This window comes from Anser anser (genome assembly GCF_964211835.1).
Source record: "Anser anser genome assembly, chromosome: 2".
Lineage (NCBI taxonomy): Eukaryota > Metazoa > Chordata > Aves > Anseriformes > Anatidae > Anser > Anser anser.
The window spans coordinates 137,743,082-137,764,621 of record NC_139721.1 but is presented as its reverse complement, the minus strand read 5'-3'; the positions used below and the strand labels follow the sequence as shown (position 1 = coordinate 137,764,621).

At 35.1% G+C, this 21,540-nt stretch overlaps 1 protein-coding gene across 1 annotated transcript in view; it reads left to right on the top strand.

Annotated features, from left to right (window-relative positions):
* The window catches only part of VPS50 (VPS50 subunit of EARP/GARPII complex), a 79,613-nt gene that overhangs the window by 25,638 nt on the left and 32,435 nt on the right, over positions 1 to 21,540 (top strand). The window contains exons 10-18 of the mRNA XM_083825704.1: positions 337 to 379; positions 3,234 to 3,332; positions 5,665 to 5,805; positions 6,657 to 6,792; positions 11,580 to 11,677; positions 12,830 to 12,924; positions 13,612 to 13,710; positions 17,104 to 17,194; positions 18,335 to 18,511. Coding sequence (XP_083681830.1) covers positions 337 to 379; positions 3,234 to 3,332; positions 5,665 to 5,805; positions 6,657 to 6,792; positions 11,580 to 11,677; positions 12,830 to 12,924; positions 13,612 to 13,710; positions 17,104 to 17,194; positions 18,335 to 18,511 — 979 coding nt within the window. The remainder of the gene's footprint in view (positions 1 to 336; positions 380 to 3,233; positions 3,333 to 5,664; positions 5,806 to 6,656; positions 6,793 to 11,579; positions 11,678 to 12,829; positions 12,925 to 13,611; positions 13,711 to 17,103; positions 17,195 to 18,334; positions 18,512 to 21,540) is intronic.

Genomic DNA, 21,540 nt, shown 5'->3' with positions numbered 1-21,540 from the left:
TATAAGGGGTTCCTGAGCAATGGGTAAAAGGTTCTATACCACAGTTTGCAAAGACGTGACTGCCCTGACCTTTTTGTTTCTGTATTGCTGTAGTAGAGCAGAGTGCTGAATCGAAATGTTTAGAGCACAAGTTTCTGTGGGGTTGGGAGTATCTCTGAATACCTGGGTAAATCCCAGCAGGATGAGGTCTTGTCTGGGCTCTCTTAACACTGTTGCATTATAAAGCTGGGATAATATGCTTCTGTAACAGATACTTTAATTTGAAGTGTTAAGAATACAGCACTGTTAGTATGACCAGTAGTTTGATTTTAAACTTTTTTTTCCTTTCATTTATAGCGAGTTAAATTCAAAACTGCAAGATACTTTGGAACAAATAGAGGTAAGAATGATTATATTTGTTTAGTGTATATTAGTTGTTAACCTCTAGATACTAGAGCTTTCTAAAATGCACTGCTGTTAGTAATTACTGAATGTGCATGTTTCTTTCAAATTTAATCTTTGGAATACTGTAGCCATTGCTATTCATGTAGCCTTTGGTGCTGAAATCTACTTAAATGCTTTATAATATGGTATCAAGTCTATCATCCCAGCTTGCTAATTGTGCCAACTCAAGTGGTAAAGCAATCAATAAAATAGATACATCATACTAGAAGTACTGGAGCATAGTTATGCTCCCTGTGTGATGAATATACACGGTGGTTTTCAGTCCATGAACTGCTGTGAATTCTTTAACTTGTCCTAAAGAGTTGTGAAAAATAACCAAGAGTGGCATGCCAATAGGTTTGGATAATATACACGAGAGATGACAGTTTCACTGGAAACTTTAGTGGTCAGCAAACTGGAAACTGCTGGGTAGGGCCAATGCTAAGGCATAGCAAGTAAGACTTGAATAGCCGAGAAAGATACAACTAACATTAGTTTAAGTTGGTAGACAGTATAACAAAAGCAAATACGAAATAGTAGGTTTCTAGCTGGAAATCGATGGCAAAAAAGGGTTCAAAAAAAGGGTTTTGTGAACAATAGGAACAAAAGGAATTCTTTTAACTTCATTAGTAAGTGATTTTGAGCTGGAGCTTGGCAAGCTTCTGTCGGAAGTCTAACAGTGTAGGTATGTATAACGTATATGTAGTGCATGTAATCTCTATGTATGTAATGCATATCAGGAAACTGAATTTGCTGTTCCAGCAGTTCTCTACACCTCTCTGATCATTTGCTCTTTGGAAAGTAAGATTAGAGCATGTATTATTGTACCTTGTTATTTAATTCCATGTACAATTAGAACTTTGTTACCTTTTCTTCATTTATGCCTTTTCTAAATTTACTTTTTTGCAAAGCTTTTCTTTGTTGTTTTACTCTTTGCCTGCTATATGCATCTATTCAGAGCATGTCTGGTCCTAAAGAGCTAATGAGATGACTGTTTTCATCTCACTCTCACTTAGTCCAGTCATTAATCTTTATTTAAGATCACTCAGATTTAATTCCTGTTATGTTCAGAGGATACCATTTATTCCCTGTGAACAAACACTGAAATTGCTTAAAAGGGGACACACATCTTTACTTCCTCCCAGTAACAGCTTTGCAGAACAAATCCAGCAAAATCTGGAAAGATGTGACATGTTGGTTGGTGTAAGCGATTCATAGCTAGATAAAGAATTGTATTCAAGTTTCCTATTTATTTATATATTTATTTTATTTAAAACATATTCCAATAATTACTACTTTAATAATGACTCTTCTCGATAGTCAAATGACTCTGTTCATCTCCATTCTTTTTTTTTTTTTTTTCCTCCACTAGTTTTTAACAGTATGAAAGCAAAGACAATGTTACAAAAAATACAAGGTGGCTATATGGGAAAAGACCCTGGAAAAATCTAGCTGAAAAATTGATGTACTCTGTATTTTTGTTCTGTTCATGGTCAATTTGATATCCCTGTTTCTCTGTCTGTAAAGCTGTTTTGCATGAAATAGGAAAAGGAAAAAAAAACTTTTTTTTTTTTAATATCAGTATATGGTTGAAATTCCATATTGAGGAATTCCACTTTGAGAAATATCTGAGTGTTTAGGTTGCTTGTACTTTTACCATTTTGCATAGGAAAAAAAATGCAGAGTTCTTGATTTTACTCTATCCTCCTTTTTTGTGCTTAAGGAAAATATTGATTTTTTTTTTTTTTCAAAAAAAAGAAAGAAACACCATTAAAACAAAACCAACACAAATACTTGGGATCAAAATCTATAAATATTTTGTGGCTAATTAAATATTTCATGAAAACTTTCCAGTGGAATGAGTAAAAGTATATAGGGACTAAACAATCCTTTTATTTTGATTTGCAAGAGTAAGGTTGCATTGCTCTTAATTAATAAGAATTGAAGGGACTAGTAAGGAGAGAAGCTATCTGTTAGCTGCATAAATTATTGATTTGGGACCTGTTTTCTTGCATTGTTGATTGAAAATAATTAGAGAGAGGCTGTGTATCTCAGAATATATTAGAGTCTAAGTGAAAATTATGTTATTAAGTTTCACAGTCAAAATCTTGGGAAGCTTATTAGTTAGTTATTAAGTATATGATCTTGTTACATCTTTTCATTCAGTGCACATAAAAAGTGGGCTTCATTTATTGTCAAGCTGTTCACTACGTTTTGTCCAGACATTGCTCTGACGACAGAACTAGTAACTGTGTGTTGATGTGTGTTTGTGCTTTCTTCTCTATTTCTGGTCATTATGCCAGTGTAGTGCTTCATAAATGACTTATTTCACAATGAACCTTTATGTCGGAAAATGTGAATTTCATTTAATAGATTGTAGTCGTAGGATAAATAGTCTGTAATTGAATTGCTTGAGCTGAAACACCTATGGAGCCCTTTCATTTTTTCCCCAGATCTGGGTTTTTCTTAGGAGTGGGAGTAGACCAAATTAGAAATCCAAGCTCTCTGATATTGGGGTGCTAAGCCTTCACAAAGTAAACATCACTTTGAACTTGACTTCAGCGGCGTAAAGTACTTTTTGCTGTACTTGTTTTTGGAAATGGTGAAGCCAGTTGTCTGGCACAAATTTCAGACTGAAGTGCTGCTGCATGTGGCAAGATATGCCACCTGAAATAGTCCAGTCTTGTCTGTATTACAAGCATAATTATCAGCATTCTTTAAATACACTTATTTTCCTCACTTGTTAAAACAAACCAAGTATATTGCTTATATTACATGTTTAACACATTTTTGTGCCTTCGTTTATACAGGAACAATTGGATGTAGCGCTCTCCAAGATATGCAAGAACTTCGATATAAGTCATTACACAAAGGTTCAGCAAGCTTACAGGCTGCTTGGAAAAACACAGGTTAGTATTTGTGTTCTGAGTAAGTCATGAAGAACAGTGGTGTACGATGTGGAGCTTTGTGTACTGGGGCAGAAATCGATTATCCTAATGCTGATGAATCTCGCTTACAAAGGCTCCATTATTTTAACACTAATTGCTAAAGGTAAGCCATGTAATGCCGTAACACATAGGTTTTGGGACATGGTATAACTAGCAATTCCATATTTCACCTCCTTATGTAATGTTTTATGCATTACAAATTATACCTTGACATGTGAGTGCTATTTTTTTTTATAGCTATGTCCATGATACTGAGCTATGCACAACCTGCACTTTGTATATATGCATTCCCATTTTATAGTACTTGAATGTGACAGGAATGAAGATGCGAGGAGATATTTTTTTGGCAGCAAAACGTGACACAAGGCATGACAAAAGGAGAGGAGATAGTCCTGCAGGCAGTTCTCATCAGTGATCAGTTTTCGTAATATAGGGGTGCTGAACATGACAGTGCCAGTGTAGCAATAATATTCTGGTTTAGAGAAGAGATTCTTCCAGAAGGCGTTAGCTGCTGGCAGTCACATCAGAGTGCCTGTCTCCTGCTGAATACAGAATGAGAAGAACTTCATTCTAAGTTTTTTTTTTCTTTTTTTTTTTTTTTAAACATTGTTTCCCAGTGTTCCATAGCGAGGCTGACATTAGGATACCTTTTTGGTTTTGTTCTTAAATTTTTGTTTGTTCTTTGTTTCTTTCTAATTAGAACCTTTCTAGCAAAGTCGAGTTCTTTTTTCCTTGGCTTGACTGTTAAAACAGTATAGCTTTGCAATAGAATAGAAATTGATTTCTTTTTTGCTGCATGACATTGTGCAGAATTATCGGAGTACCTAATGATTGCAACTTAACATTAGGGAAGAATATTAGTTGTTAGACTTTTCCTTTGTTATTTCTTTGTATTCAATTTCTTTATTTACAAAATGAGAAAACTTAAAAGCAGGCATAGCACATTCACTGCTGCAGTCTAGTGCATGATAGGTTGAGAAAGGCAGATTTTTGTTGGAAAGGAATTAAGTTTCTGAACAAAACAAAAGAACAGTTATTATTTGTTACTGCACAATTTTGCTTTATTTGCTTTATGGTAGAGTAACTTGTTTTCTACTTTTTTTATTATTGTTGAAGTATGAGTTTTGAAATTGTCCTGAAACCAATTCAGTTGCATCATTGAAATCCCTCCCATTTTGGCCCCTTTTCATTAAACAAAATGGCAAGAAGCTTCAGTATCTTCAATACTTTTCATGTTTTCAATTGCCATTTTATTTTTTTTTTTTTTTGACTAATTCAAGTTAAGACTAGCTGCAAAAGATTGGCTATTTGTGACTGGATAAAGTCAGTGTCGCTTATTCATTTCCTACAGTGCTAATGAAGTTCTCAGCTTTGGTCAGTACTGAAGAATGCCAGAGACAGCAAAACAGTGTTTTCAAATCTACAGGATCTGATAATTTTCCTTCTAGTACATGAGATAATTTTTCATCATTTATACCATATATATTGATTATTAGCTTATCTTGAAACAGCAAGAAAATTCTGTGTCCAAAGTAGACTAATGTTACGTACAGTTTCTGAACAAATGATAAATGGGATAATTCATAAAACAGACTTTAAGGTCCATTCCAACCCAAGCCATTCTATGATTCTATGATTCTTTTTTTTTTTTTCTGGAAAAAGCATTCTTTTGTTGTTTTTTCTTCTTAAATAAACTTCACATTTTGCTTTTATTGCAAAAAAAAAATATTATTGAATTAGGGTTTAGTAAGGAGAAATTTATTGATATGATGTGCAAGCTTTCTGCAACACTTCTTGTTACTTGTTCCCTACATTATTTTGTGCAAGGAAGAACTCAGTGCACCAAGAGGATGTATTCAAGACTTTGTCGTTTTACTTTTATTAATTGCAAAGGCATTATTTTTCTTTTAGTTGAAAGTGTTTCCACTGGGAAAAATAGTACTGATCTCAACCCATTGCTTTTTGGCATGTCTGTCAATGACTGGGATGGTGAATGAATAAATGAATGTATTATATAAAATTAAAATTTAGTAGTGATAACATCAGAAAACTGGTGAGTTATACAGGGAGGATGGAAGGGGAAACTGTTTTTCCTGGTAATACATGAACTCTTTTACATTACAATATAGTAATATTGTGAGGTAAGTCCTATGTTAGATGTTTGAAAAACAGATATTGGAGTTCATGCTTCCAATCTCCAATGTTCAGTACTGAAAAAGGCTGAAGTTTGAAATCTCTGCCATATGACAAATTGAATTTTACTACTTGATTTTTGCTTTTCCTTTTCTTTCAGACAGCAATGGACCAATTACATATGCACTTCACTCAAGCCATTCACAACACAGTGTTTCAAGTAGTTCTTGGATATGTGGAGCTGTGCGCAGGAAACACAGACACCAAGTTTCAGAAGTTACAGTACAAAGACCTCTGTACAGTATGTGATTCTTGCATAAATGTATACTTTTTAATCAGAATTTTTCCTCTGTTGTAGGTGTCCTTTATGTAAGGAAGTACTCAGTTATTAAAATAACCCTGCAGCTATAGTAGTTTCTTAATACATCTCATAGGCTAATTGAAAGATTGGTTATTTTCCACTTAATACTGATTTTGATGGAATTATATCTTAGCACTTCATTGTTAGCATACACATCATCTAAAATTTAAAGAAGTAAATCATAGGATACAAATAGGAGACCAACACTTTCAAATTCCTGTGTCTTCACAGCAAGTGAGGCAAAGGTGACTTATCATTCCCACTCAGATGAGCAATTTTATACTCTTCTCTTTACCCAGCAAGAGCCCTTCTCAAGTTAATCACTTTCCCTGACATCTCATCTTAGAAATTACTGCATACTTACCACTTTGATAATCATTTGATCATCAGCCAGGATGGCTTCTATATATTACTGAAGTCCGAATATATTATTGAACAGAAGTGGTGCCTGCATGTCTCAGGGGTGGTTGCACCCATCTTTCCTAGTCAAATGTGCTGACTGTACAGCTTCACTTCTGTATTTACTTTGCCGTTCCGTGAATAAAAGAGGTATGGCCAATCCCTCTGGATTGGTCAATTCCAAAAAAAGACACTAAGAAATAAACTCTGCGTTTTTAGACAGTGCTTGATCAGCTGACTGATATCAGGCATTTGTCAGCTCTCAGGTACTTTGATATGCATCCAGCAACAGAGCTGTTTGAATGTGGAGGGTTTTCTATGTTTTATTTTGCCTCTGCAAAAGATGAACATGATTGATAACAGTTTCACAATATTATTTTGTTTTTCTATAGCATATTACATCAGACAGCTACATTCCATGCCTTGCTGATCTCTGTAAAGCCCTTTGGGAAGTCATGCTCAGCTATTACCGAACAATGCAGTGGCATGAGAATCATGATCAAGATGGGACAGCAACTGTATCTTCCGGTAAATTATTTTGGAAAGAAAACTTCTGATATTTGGAAATAACTTTTTTTGTGCTCAAGTCATTAATTCTTATTTAGGTACCTTTGTAATCTTGGCTTGCTGCCTTCAGCATTATTACTTACAGTGTGCAATAAGGACTTTAATACCAATTTTTTTGTGGTTTTCAGTGTAATCTTTTTTTGGTGTGTTAATGAAAACATGTATTTGCCATTACTACAGTCATAAACAGTTTTATTTTAAACAGTATAGCTTAATAAGTCAGCTGTGGCAGACGAGTAAAAAATGTGAGGAGATGAGCAGTGTACCCTTTAATATGGGAACAATGTGAAATTTCTGATTTTTTCATCAATATTTAAATTTTTACTGCATATTAAACAGTGGATTGGGATACTGGACTGTGTACTAGTAAACATGATAGAAACAGTAGGAAATAAATCTGTCATAAGTAGCTGTCGTGATTTTCAGGAAATCCAATTTTTTGAGTATTGCATGCCATCTACATGTTAAGATATAATCACAATTTCCTTGACACCCTTACAGGAAGAGGCAAACATTTTATCTTGTAGTATTATTCTGTTTTGTGTTACTGTTGCTCCAGTTTGTGTTTTGAGGGCAGAACCATAAACTTTCATCTATCTGTTGGTCTCAGTCCTCTGAGTACATTTTGCTGGACGTACTTTACATTAATATAAAATGTCTAAGAACAGACTTTATCTATTTCTCCACCAATCCAAGATGCTTCTGTTTGGCAGAGGGCATAGTGTGAAATTTACAATATTGAGATTTATGCAAAACTCCCATTTATTTGAATCAGGCAGGATTGCTCATTTCTTACTGATCTGCACATAGAAAAAGACTTCTGTCAAAGGGCAAGGAGTGTAGGATTGCTGCTGCAATTATTCTTCCTTGCCTGATTTGCCTAAAACTTGTATCTTTTACATTAGACTGTCAGGAAAAGGGGAAAAAATGGAAATAGAAGTAAAGAAGAGGTGTTGGAAGACTGTGCTTCCTAGAATGCATTTGAAATTCAGCGTTTCTTTCATAAATTACAGATTGTAAGTCTTAAAAAGAATGAAATTGACACTAATTAATATTGTCTTCCTACTTTAAATTTAGAGATAAAATATTGCAAGTATTTCATTCAGAGTCCTTCTTGTTTTGTGTGGAATCTGATATGGATTTATTGAAACTGTTATTTCTGATGAAAGTTTTCTAAGTATTTCAGAGTTAATATTCAGAATTGAAATACTTTGAGATGCAGAAATTTTTAGTCAATTTCTCATTCTTAATAATGCATCTTTCTGAAGCTATTTTAAAAGTAAACATCTCTTGTTTTGATTTTGTTGTAGTCTTTGAAGTGTAAAATAAGGCAGGTATCATAAAGAGTTTATTGCATAGAAAAATTATTGCAGTAGACTACTTGCTCAGCTCCATATGTAATTTTAAAAATAGTTCCCCTTAGTGTAGTTGCTTTCTATACTCCTGAAGAAAGGAAATTGTTTGCACCGCAAAACAATTTGAAGGAAACACTAAGCATAATAAAGTGGTATATTTCATCGTATGAGTCATTTTAAATGTATTGCTTCTAAAACAGGTGGTGGAGTGTTTTGGTATGTCTACTACAAATTTACTAAATTTTCTGTCGCTTAGTTTTTAAGTTGCTGGAGACTTTGTGGCTTAGCTGTAATGTGCTGTCCAACTAGAATTTATTTAAGCTACTGAATTACTTTTTCAAAAACCTCAGCAATCATAAAACACACAACAGGGAGTGTGACAAGTACAATTTAATTTCAGAGGAAATATGAATATCTACCAATGTCTGCTTTCTTTCTAAAAACTATTGCTCATGGTGTATTGATCATTAAACCTGTACATAGTCTCATTCAATATTTATTAATTTAATAACTATGATACACGCTCAAGCCAAAGAGTAAAGTTCCTATAGAAGGTGATGGCATGTCAGAAGGAACCATGGAGGCAGTTCAGAAGAATCATATAATGGCTCAGGTCAGAAGGGACCTTAAAGATCACCCAGTTCCACCTCCCCTGGCATGGGCAGGGATGCCACCCACTAGATCAGGTTGCTCAGGGCCTTATCTAACTGGCCGTGAACACCTTCAGGGATGGGGCATCCACAGCTTCTCTGGGCAGCCTGTGCCAGTGCCTCACCACCCTCAGAGTAAAGAATTTCTTCAGTGTGTCCAAAATGCCCCGAAAACGAGTTCAGAATTTGCATTTCCTTAATTTATAGTGTAACCTGTTCCACAGGGGATTATTTTTTTGAAGTTTAATGGTATAAACTGATGATTATCTCTAGATATAAATTAAATTGTAAACGAAAATATTTAAAGCATGAGATGCATTTTAGTATATCTTGTAATACAGGAAATGCTAATATACGCTGTATAAATGTATAGTACTGATAGTTCTGTGAATCCTGAATAATAACACTTCCCTAACTTCTTTAATACGGTGTTGGAAAGGTGGAATGAATTGTTGATGTGTAGGATTTGTTTAATCATACTGAAGATAAAGTTGGTGAACTGAACGTATAAACTCTATAGCATGAAATTTCTTCCATGTCGTATTTAGTAAATTGCTACTTATGTTTTTCTTTTTTTATCCTGTTCATGTAGTGAACAGCAAATTGACACAATTTATCGGTTTTCATTCCTGCTTGCTGGAAAAATTTCCATTGCGCTGTTGGTCATGCTTAAAGTACGTGCTGTGTTTGTAGTACAGTATCAGAGAGAAAAATAGTTTGAAAGGGACATCAGCAGATCATTTTGTCGTCTTCATTCAAAGTGGAGTAAACTTAAAAGTTGCAATGCTTTTTTTTGCACTGTTGGGCTGGGTCTTCACATTTCATGAAATTTATTGTTATGGTGATGTAATTCATGTGTATTCCTGAGGCAATAATTTGACGGAAGAGTTGTAAGAGAGCAAGAAAATGATCACTATAGCATTTAAAACTCGTGATTTCACAGATATAAACCTGGAGGTGAAAGTTGGTAGCAAATTTAATAGCTATAAAAGATCAACAGAAATGCAAGAAGAAACTGATGTAAGATGTATATTTAATTTCAACCATTTTAAATTTCAAAGCATTCCATTTATAATACTGCATAAATTCAGTGCAAGTCCCACTTGGTATTTAAAGAATAAATCCAGATGACAGTGATTTGAATGTCTTTTTTTTCTTTTTTTCTTCTGCCTAGCAAAAATCAAACAAAAACCTTTTGTTATGACTGAAGGCTATCTTTACCAATTTTAAAGAGATGCTGAGAAACCTGAAAAATTACTGTATTCAAATCAGACATCTAGAAGAATAACTCCTGCGAGCCTCAGATTCTTCTTTTTACTTGAAATTATGAATATTAAATTATTCTGCCACCTGTTCCAAATTCCTCAAAGGAAAAAGTGGAAATGCTTGTAGACCTTTGTCATATCCTTGGTTTTCAAGGAAGTTATCCTAACTTCAAGTATTAGCATATGTGAAATTAACTGCAGCACAGTTCATTAAAAGACTGGAAACAGGACCTCTTAGCATAACTGGCCATAACACAGGTGCACTAGGAGAGGAGGTTGCATGAATTGTTGCTGAACAATAGTATCTTTATGACTTTCTCTCCAGCCATTCCCTTGTAAATGGCAGTTCAGTGAAGACAAGGACTACAATCTTTGTCTTGAGAACAGGTCAAAGATATGGGTTGTTTTAGGCTTGGCTTCACTCTGCAGAAGTTGAAGAAACTACTACAGTATGCTGTGACTAAGATAGCTCTTTCTGTTTCCTCATAAAAATTGGAAAGGATAAATCTGCTTAGTGTTTCTCTAGTTGGGTTATTCTTTCTGTTTATATGTTTTTTGATCTTCCATGATAAATCAGTCTTGGAAAATACATTTGTCAGAATTACTGACTCCTGGAGAGCAGCACAGGTGGTTTTTTTTTTCTTTTTAATCATGCGGAGAATTTGTATGTATAGTCTTACAAAGACAAGAGCATTCCTGTGGCCAGTCATGGACTGTGAAGCAAATTATGTGACACTGTGCCGTCACAGAATGCAAGCGTAACCACAACTGTATGCGCAAAAATTACATGTCAAATATTACTTTCTCCTTTTTAAAATATCAGTAAAAACATATAACCTCTGTGGAGACAGAGATGACCATGCACGGGAGAAGTTTATCTGCATTATAATGGTGATCCAGAAGGTGATCCCGTGCTGTAGAAATGAAGTTTTTAGAATTAAAGAATGAAAGACATCTCATTAGATGATTATCAGATTATTTCATACATAAGCATAAATTAGTGTGAGAGTTTTAAAAAAGAAAAAGAAAAAAAAAAGGCATGCTATATTGTTTGCATAGTTCATGGAAAAAGTTTAATTAGTTTTCCTCAGAATTGCAGCCAGAATTTACTGAGGGAAAAAGGTAAAGGACATGCTCCTGAAACGCATAATTTTATGGTTCTTGTCTACAAAGCTAGAATATCTAAGAACTTTGTCTTTTGTATTTGAAGTATCAGTTACTCTCTCATCTTATTTTGGTATTATTGAATGGGTATCTTCCTTACATAATGGTAATCAGGAGCTTTTCGGTCTGTAATAGCATGTAGTATTTGTAAGTGCTCTATTTATTTCTTTTCAAAAGTTTAGAGCAATGGAGCTCTCCTGGAGTTTGCATAGTGGCTGACATAATAATAGCTAAGGCAGAAGAATCATTATCGGTCAAAAACTAGGAAATGTTTTGAGGCTTTTGGAAATATCTGTAACACCTTCCACCTTCAGTTTCAGATGGCAGCAATGTGATTGGAACTGAGGAGAACAGTTTTGACCGCAGCTACATAAAAAAGAAATTGGAACATGGGCTTTCACGAATATGGCAGGTACGTTTTTCAGTGGTATAAACATTTAAAAAATTAGTTATATTTATACTGATCTTTTTTTTTTTTTTTTAGAGCTCTCTCTGAGGATTGTTGCAAGTGACCTGCTGTAAGCTGTGTGTATCAAAACCATGGAAATGAAATTTCCATGACTCACTAACTACTTGGTCACTTTGCTTAGAAACTCAGCCAGGATACCAAAGCACAATGACATGACTCTCAGCCTGATCCCACTTCTCCCAGCTTGTCTGCTGCTCCATAGCACAATCTTGTACTTTTATTTATTTATTTATTTTTACTTCTCGTGCTTTTTTTTTCTGTTGGAACAGTCATACTGCTTTATGTTTCTCTTCTTGGTTAAGGCCTCTTGAAATGAGTCTGTGTCAGCCTGAAGTTTAAATTGGGCCTAGCTGGTGATGACAGGGAGTGCTGCAAACCATTTAATAAAAGTGGGCAGAGTGGAATATGCCCTCAGTTCCGTGGGCATAGTTTACAAGGAGATATAAGGAGCTTATAGGGCCCCTTCTCCAACACGTTTTATGGCATCTCTGAACTACTCACAGTTTGGGATAGCTTGTGGGAGGTATGGAAATGGAAGAATGAAAAAAAATGGATTAAACAGAAAATTGAAACTGGAAGTACTGAAATTCAGAGCTGAATAATGATTTTTCTGTATCCATTCTGGTTTAAGTAGAGCTATGGAGAACCTGAAATCTTGTTAGTCTACCTGGTTTCATAATATTCCTAGATTGATTGCAGGATCAGTTTATGTAGCAAGACCCCAAAACATATGATGAAAAAGCTGTAAACTTTTTACATACTAGAATTGTAATCCAAAACTGCGTTTTTGCAGGGACGATAAAATGTCTCGGATTGATCTTGTGTTATAAACTATTAAAGAAACTGATTATGTTATTATTTAAGAAAGTCAACAAGAAGTCATTAATGTTACAGATGTTGGAATTGTACACTGGACCTCAGAAAAAAGCTATAAGTGGAAACAAATTGAGAAGTGCTAATGAACCTGGCATCTGAGCATTCATCTTAATGTCTTTAAGTGTCTTTTTAGTGTATATAGCATACAAAACCTCATATTTTGCATATAAATTTACTGAGGATTCATTAAATAATTCTGAAATGTTTCTGTTTTTGTAGGATGTTCAACTGAAAGTGAAAACGTATCTTCTGGGAACGGATCTGTCTAACTTCAAATATGACGACTTCATATTTGTACTTGATGTTATCAGCAGGTATACTGATGTGGTTATGAGGCCAGTTACTACATCCAGACAAACTTGAACTCTGATAAAACAGCATGGTAAACTAAGGCTGATATGTCAACCGAGTTCATATAGAGAGAAGAGCACTTCCTCTTTATGTGGGAGCCTGAGTGCCAGTCTCTCTCTTTTGCTGCCTGCACCAAGGATGTACTTGGGATGAGGCGTGAATTGCTTCTCTGCTCAAGTAGTGCTTGTGTGCAATATGATTTCAGTGTTGGCCAGCTTTAAGATTTCAGTAGTGTAGATCTGACAATTTTGATTTTTCTAAAAGCTTTTAAAGGGCTTCTCAATCAATAGCAGCAAAATGTACAGTCTAGCAGTACTGCACTATTACTGGATCCTTCTGTTCTGGTTATAAAAGGATGGATTCAGGCTGTGAGCTGTCCAGCTTACCTTGTGTAATGGGATCACAAGCAGACATTTTCTTTTGCTTATGGCTCTTTCTCACTCTGTATATGGGATGTCGTGATAGGATTTGGAGGGAAATGAGACATGGAGTTTTGTGGAAATAGTGAAGCATTTGCAACCTAACTTAAGTGATCTGTTTTTATGGAATTGAGTGTACTCTTGTGGTAATGAATGAGGCTCATAATTCAGATTGGAACAGCAGTATGAATAAATCAATAAATATTTCTAAACCTTCTTTTATTATTGCAGGCTGATGCAAGTTGGAGAAGAATTTTGTGGCAGTAAGTCTGAAGTTTTGCAAGAATCTATCAGAAAACAAAGTGTTAACTATTTCAAAACATACCACAGGTGAGACTACAATATGTGCAATAGATGAGAATAATGATGTTTATCTTGTTGCATTTAGTTTTTATTCAGTGGAATTCCTATGGAAAACTTTAATGTTCCTGCATTGAGGTTGACAGATTTCATTCATAGTGGAATATATTTTGTGATGAGAATAGGTCTCTGAATCCTGGAAAAGGGAAGAAGGTGGAGAAGCTTTTGTTTCTGCTATCTCAATAAGGATGAAAAACACTTTGTGTAACATTTTAGTCGTTTTACAGGTCATCTCCTAAACTTTTTTCTGGGGTTCTGAGGATGAATTCCTCTCACATCCATACTTCCTGGCAAAATTTTTTTTTTTGATTTACTTTGAAAGATCAGTTCATGTGTGGCCATGAAATTATTTTTTAAATAAGCAATTTTGTTTTTTAACAAGATGCTTAGAATTGTGTCTGCCCTTTTGAGTCACGTTTTCAGTGTTCTTCCATTGGCAGTATCTAATTATGTTTCAGTTGAGTCTACTTTGGCCTTAATCTTTGGCTGTGTGTATGGTACGTGGCTGTAACAGTACAGCTTCAAGACTTGTCTGTTAGTTTAAATTGTCTTGATTTCCAAAATGTTTTGGTTTAGATAATTGCTGGCTCTTTCATTTTGGTTATCTAGCATTTATCTTCTTTCTGGGTTTAAACGAAGAAGAAGAGTAGAGAAGAAATACAACATTGTTCCTTGCTCTATACTTCCCCAGTCTTGTTCTGTTGTCCTCCCTTGTCTAGGAGCTGTCATACAACCAATATATCCAAACCCATTTGGTCTGAGACTTTCTGCCTAAAATCCATAAAATATGAAAATTGTGACAGTAGTACGTGAGACAGTGTCTAACTTCAGAAGCTGAGAACATGTTTTGGATTTCCTTCTGGCTTTGCTAGTTTGTAGCTATGATTTCTTTTCAGACACTGGATGAAGACCTCAGTTCCATCTGTCTGAAAAGCTTGAGCCTTAATCAGATGCATGCAGTGTCTTGTCAGGAGATCAGTTGATTAAGATGCCATGCCACCTTTCCGTTTCCTAAAAACATTTTTGAACCCTGAACTGAATTTACTGTACTGATTTGGAAACGAAGTTTGCAGTTATATATTCTTATGGTGAAGACTTTGACAGGAGCTCATGACACCTCTAAGTGAAGCTCCCTGAACTTTTCCACCTACCTTGCTGCATGCTTCATTTCTCAGCAGCTCTGTTGTCTCCTGGGAAAAGCTGAGTTGGCCTACCTAAGCCTCTTTTATTCCTCTGATTTATCACGTAATACGTTTATTAGTTAAATAAATAATGTTTTGACCATCACGTTTTTGATTGTTTAATGGACCTATCTAAGAAATTAGGGAATCAGACTAATTTTCTGAATTACCTTCAAACAAAATAAAGATTAAGGACATTAATAAAATATGTACCGAAATAATCATTTTTTGAAATCACTAGCATTTCTTACTAAGGTAGTGGGTTTTTTGGTCATTCATGTGAAAATAAAAGAAATAGTTATTAATGAGATGCACATTATGTTAACTTTTTAATACTTTTACCTGTTGTATGCCATGTGGGTATTGTGGAGATTAATTGGCTTATGTTTTCATCCTTAAAAGTGGGGGAAAAACACAGCAGAAAACAAAACAGAAAAAAACCACCTCTGTTCCAGCTATATCCCTCACGTTGATTTATATAAAAGCTTTGTGTCTTGTGTCTCACATTTTCAGATCAAGCTAATGTGTTTTTAACTCTTCCTGTGTACTTAATTGAGGATAAAAGCTAGTGCTTTTAAGAATTCATTAATACATAAAAGTTACATAGGACTGAAATGCTCTGAGTCCAGGAGTAATCAATTGTTTGATTGTGTCATTTGACATGTGGCCTCCTCGGTGTTGTGGTGTTTTAGAGGACCAGCAGCGTAGAGAAAGCATTCAGAGGAACTGGTCACATCATTCAAAAGGTGTAGAAGAGCATGTAGTGCTAGAGCATACATGAAACCTTTTGTTGGATAAAGGTTTGTTATTTGGAAAAATTAGAAGGGGCTTTTGGCAGAGAACATCAGGAAGGGGATTTTAGAATGCAGTTCAATTTTCTTTCTGATACGATTGTAAAAAGGTGTGTCCGATCATCAAAGATTTTCAGAGAAAGCATGCATAAGACCTTTCACTTGTGTCACTTTCTAGACTTGTGTGCTGGTGAAAATCAGCAGCATCTGTTGAAAATACTTTTTCAGTGGCTTGATTTCAGTTTTGAAACGGTATGAAATCTTGTGCTATGTAGCTTTCAAACGTTTGCTTTTCTGTGAATCTTTCTCCTTAGTCTTCCCCTGAAAGAATTTTAATCTGAAACTGATTTTCAGAATGTCTATCTGTTGTTTCTTTTATCTTTACTGTGAGAAGAACTGCAAGCTATGAGCACTTAGTGCCTCTAAAATTGGAGTATGAAGTCTATTTGCATTTAACTGGTGAATTTAAATAGACACAGAAAACTGCAGTCATCATTCAGCACATATCGAGGCAAGAAAATTCTAATTGTAGCAGTGATTACAGTTTATTCAAATAATGTTATTTCTAGAATATTTTACTGCCTAATTAGAAACCCAGTGCATACTTTACCAACTGCTATTCATTAAGCAAAACAGTATGCTGTATATTAGGACGAAAAGATACAGCAATGTGACCTCAGTAAGCACTCCTTGCTGTTTATTTCTATGTGAATTCCTGCTTATGTGGTAGAAAGATTTTCTTTATTAAAGGTATTTCTGCTTATGCCTGAATGGAGACTTTTCTGATGATTAAAAGCACAATAAAAACAATGCAGAGACATAATGGCTTGATTACATTTCCCTAATAATTTTTTCATATTACTACTAAGGTTAAGATATGAAGCAAACTATAGCAGAGGTGATTAGCAGCCATTTAAGTCTTTTCTTCTATGTCTGTAGAACATCTAGCTCTTTCCACTTCCCTTAGTTATCTGTTGGCTTTTGTATGGTTATCGAAACAAACATCTGTCTTACAATGGCTCACAGAAGCTGTTGTGTTTGTGTGTATTGTGCTGCTTTCTTTAGTCTACAGAGAGAAAAAACAGTACAGTATTACTGTACAATCAGTTCCTTTATCCTTCCTAATGGTTGTGACAAAAACCACAATTGTTTGCAAATTTTGGAGGTTGGCATTCTTTGAGAATTTCTTTACAGGTGCCATACAACAAACACCATGTTAGTAGTCACATCTCTTAGGTGGTTTGTCAGTTGAAAGAACAAGTAAGTTCATTTAAGTATCAGTTTTCAAGTGTGACTTGTATGTTTTTTGAAAGCATTTTTCACTGCGTAAGTTGTCTACTTTCTGATTTGTTCTTGCTGCCAATTAAGAATATTCATTTGTTGTATTTCAGAACCCGTCTTGAAGAATTAAGAATGTTTTTGGAGAATGAGACCTGGGAACTTTGCCCTGTTAAATCCAGCTTTAGTATTTTGCAGCTTCATGTACGTTCTTTGAATAACACATACAAATGTATTGATACCTTAATAGCTAGGAGTCTAGGTGCTCTGAGAAGTAGCATGATTTGTGAACTACTGTGAAAATGATTTTAGTAGGTATTGAAAAAATGTAAACTTCATTTCAGGATTTTGAAAACTGTAGATTCAGATGCTTTTAAAACATCAATGTTCCTCTTTTAGGCTGTTAGGGGATTACATAAGATGCTAGATTTGTAAGCATAATATTTGCCTTTATTTGTCATGTTTCAATGTGTCATTAATATGTCAGTTTTCCATCTCTAAATTATTATTCTGAGAGTAAGATGCTGAAAAAAGAGTGCCTAAAAATAATTACATTCAGTAGCGCTCGCTAATTGGTACCAATTTTGACACCTGAAAAAGTAGGTCATATTGGCTCATTTGGAGAGAGGGGGAAAAAAAAGTAAATTTTTCTGTGGTAAAGTTCCACTGAAAGCAAGTAATAGATGTCCTCATTTGCTGTCTGAAAGTGATTTTTTTTGTGTGTTTAGTTTATCATATATTGGGTGAATTTCACCCATTTTGCCAACATGGGTACCTATGATTGGAGCTATCACTGAAGTGCGAAAGGGATATAGCTGAGCAATGTCAAGCAAAAGATAACCATCAGAAACTTCATGTGCAATGGATTTGGACAGTACAAATTTTCTGAAAATAACTTTTTAAGGACGAAATAAAATATTTCTGCTTTAGTAAATTACAAGGTAACTTGTGTAAAAACAAATAAACAAACCTATATTCTTGGATAAAATTATAGGTCTTTTTATTTCCTGATTTCTGTAAAATAATAATTAAAAAAAAACAAAACTGTTTTCAATGAGTTTTAGTAAGTGAATACTTTCAGATTGAAGGAGGCGTATTACATATCATATCCAGTAACTGCTAAAGTCAGAAATATGAGCAGTATAGGATTACCAATTTCAAGGTTACCTTGAGCCAGTATAAATAATATATTTAAATAAGAAGCAAGGTTTGGCTAAAAGATTTCATATCAAGTTAAATTGCCCACAAGTTTGTTGTTATACTCTGTTTTTATAGAACTGTAGTTATAATAATAGTGAAACTGTTTTCCTGGTGATTAAAATTGTACTTTATTTCTATTAATAGGAATTTAAGTTCATGGAGCAGTCACGTTCCCCATCTGTGTCACCTAGTAAGCAGCCTGCTTCAGCAATTTCAACAGCAGTAACTTTATTTGAGCAGTACTGTAATGGAGGAAACCCATTTGAAATCCAGGCTGACAGCAAAGATGATGAGACAGAAGATGTGTTAGCTTCCAATGGGGTATGGAGTGTTTCAGGGAATAAAAAACAAATCTACCTCTCATTAAATGGTTATTTATTTTATGTATCAGTGTTGGTAAAATACCTTAGTATTGCAGTTTACCAGTCCTTGTACTATGTAAATTCTCAAGCCACTTTACTCCTTTAATTTGGCAGGTTGCTCTATTTTTAACAGTGCCAGAAAGCCAGGCAATCTTTAAAGTTCAAGCTGTTTTGCAGTGCATCAATATTTTTTCTGCTGAAGACAAGTGTTCCTGAAGGCTAGCAAAATGTGTTGCACTTTAAATTAGTATTTTTCTGTGGGTTCTTTTACAACACGATTAGATGCTGTGGAAGTAATTTTTATCGTTTTGGAAGGTCTGTCTTTCTGGCTTCTTGGGAAAGAGTCGTTACAGGTTGCTCCTTCTGTTGCATTTGTTTACACATGCATGATTTCCCAAGGATTATTTGATGTTTGTTAAGCAGGTTTTTATTTATAATTTAAATGCTTAGGACACTAACTTTACTATGGGATCTACTATTGTGAAACTGGACAATAACTTCCAGTATATCACATTTCTGACCAAATCTAGCGGTAGTCGAATATATTTTAATTTTAAACTTCATGCCATTCTTTAAATGCTGTATTAACGTATTTTTGTTAAAGCTTTTTCTTCTTGTTTATCCCTTTGATAAATAACATTTTTTTAAATTATTGTTACTTTCTGTGATAAGGTTGAGTCGAGTTTAGTTTATTCAGTTATTCAATTTATTTGTCACGCTTTGTGGTTTTCAGCTTTGCCTTTCTTGTTTTCCCTGTGGGACTTCACCTGCAAAGCAGCTCGATCTGTGTCTCGCGTGCCTGAGTACAATGCTGTAGCCACTTTCCTACTATGTCACTTGCAGAGACTATGCGGTTGATTGGCATGAAATATTGTTGCTTTGTGCTTAAAGGAAGCTGGTAGTAGTTGTTCTCCTATCAAGGAGTATAACAGAATGTATGTTCTGCCCTTTTCTGTAAGTAAACTGGGAGGAGTTACACAGTTATCACTGTTAGACTTAAGTGTAGATTCCCAATGAGTGTGTTAAGCAAAGATGCATTCCAGGGCATGCTAAAACCCACAAATTTCTACAGTACTGTATAGAAACCAACACCAAACCCAATCTTTTGTAGAATTTGGACAGCCATTTGATAGGTATTTGCTAAAAGATCCACAGTGAAATAGATATTAATGGCAAAACCCACAGTACTTTTGAGGTTTTCGAAATTAAAGCTCCTGCTGCTGAAGTCCTCATTTCAGACTTCTGTATATGTTTGTGAGTAGATATGCATTTTAGGATTTTTTTTCGAAGAAAAAGGGCTAAGGAAAAAAATATAGATATATCTTTAGGAAAAGGTGATATGTTAAAGACAGCTTACTTGTGAAGGTTGAACTCTATCAAAAAAAAACATCATGACCTGTACTGTGAATGCCAGTGAGAAAATACTCAAATATTTCTGAACTTTTTCTTTTTTTTTGGCTACTACTTGCATGTAGAATATGCAGGAAGATGTGAAATGGTATTAATTTTAGTTTCTGGGGCTGGATCAAGAACTTCTCAAGAACAACAAAAAATAATTTTTGGACAATGATTTCAACAACCTGATTCCATGCAATTCACTTCTAGCAAATAAGTGTATATGCAACGTCCAGACAGCCCTTGTATTTTGGGGCATTGACTTGTAAGCAGAGTACTTGCAGTTCTAGAAGGCTAGAATTGTCTTTATTTATTCACTGTGGATATGTTAAGGAACTTTTCTTTTTATCTGCAGACTTGCATGAGAAATCTGAAAGCTTTGCACTCAAGTTGAAACAGAACTGCTTTTTTCTTTCCAGTTGTAACATTTTATGCTTCAGAATCTTTCTTCTAGCTCATAGCTTTTGCTTCTATAATTGTGAAATCACCTGATGAAAACATTAGGTAGCAAATACTGATTGATGAACACGTTGAACATTCTTTTTGGTTGGCTTTTGCCAATCTCAAGTGTTGTATTGCTGCCAAGCAGACCAGTCTGTGATACCTTCTTCTGTCTTCAGTTGTATATTCCTCCCCGTCCCCTTTTTCTCCAGTGGTGAACCTGTTTTGAGAAGTAATAGGGCTTAAAAGCAAAAAAAAAAAATCTTTAGCTTTCTGAGTGAATACAGTGTTTCAAATAGCAACTCTGCATGCTGTTATTGTTAGCACAAGGACTGTCATGTTATGTGAGACCAGTGGTTCTTCTCTTTCAGCATCCCGCTTCTGGTAGTGGTTAGCACAGACACTGCAGGCTCATGGGAGGTAATCTGTCCTGTAAGTCTTACTGGGACACTTTATAACCTGCATGAGTTTAAAACCTAAATGTGTGGAATGGTTTTCCTGTATTTGTTACAGATTTTTCTTGGAGAAAAACAAACAAACAAGCCACCCCCACTCCCTGAACAATTGTAAATGAGTAATATCATTGTCCAGTAAGGTATCCATTATCTTTGTTACCTTATTACCACAGGTAGTAGATGAATTCTGCTGTCTAATCATCCTGGGTAAAAACATGTTTTTATTCTGAACTTGCCCCATTGAACAAATCTCAGTATTTAAATGCTACTATTTTCGCATTGTTTGTTCACTACTGTATTTTTTTAAGGGTATTTTTTAAGCTCAGTCCTAGCCAGAGCTAAAGATACTTAAGACGATAATCGTTAGCTCGTTACAAAAGGGCTGCCTGCTGCTTTGCACACAGGTGCTGCTATTGCTTCAAACACCGTGGAGGAGACAGTTGCATCCCTTCTCTGGCAGAGCTGCGAGCAGCTGCCTCAGCTGTTCAGTAGTGTATCAGGCTGTGGTTTTTGGGGAAACAGGCTAGAGGGAGTCGTCATCCCAGGAATTAGCAGTGGGCTAACGTGTTACATGTGCAGCAAATTCCATGTTGTAGTTTCCCTGCCTTTAATTTTGAACAGTGTCCCATTTGGTAGACTTGCACATTATCAGAGACTTTCAAGGCTGGCTGCAGTGTCCTCTTTTTCAACGCTGTGT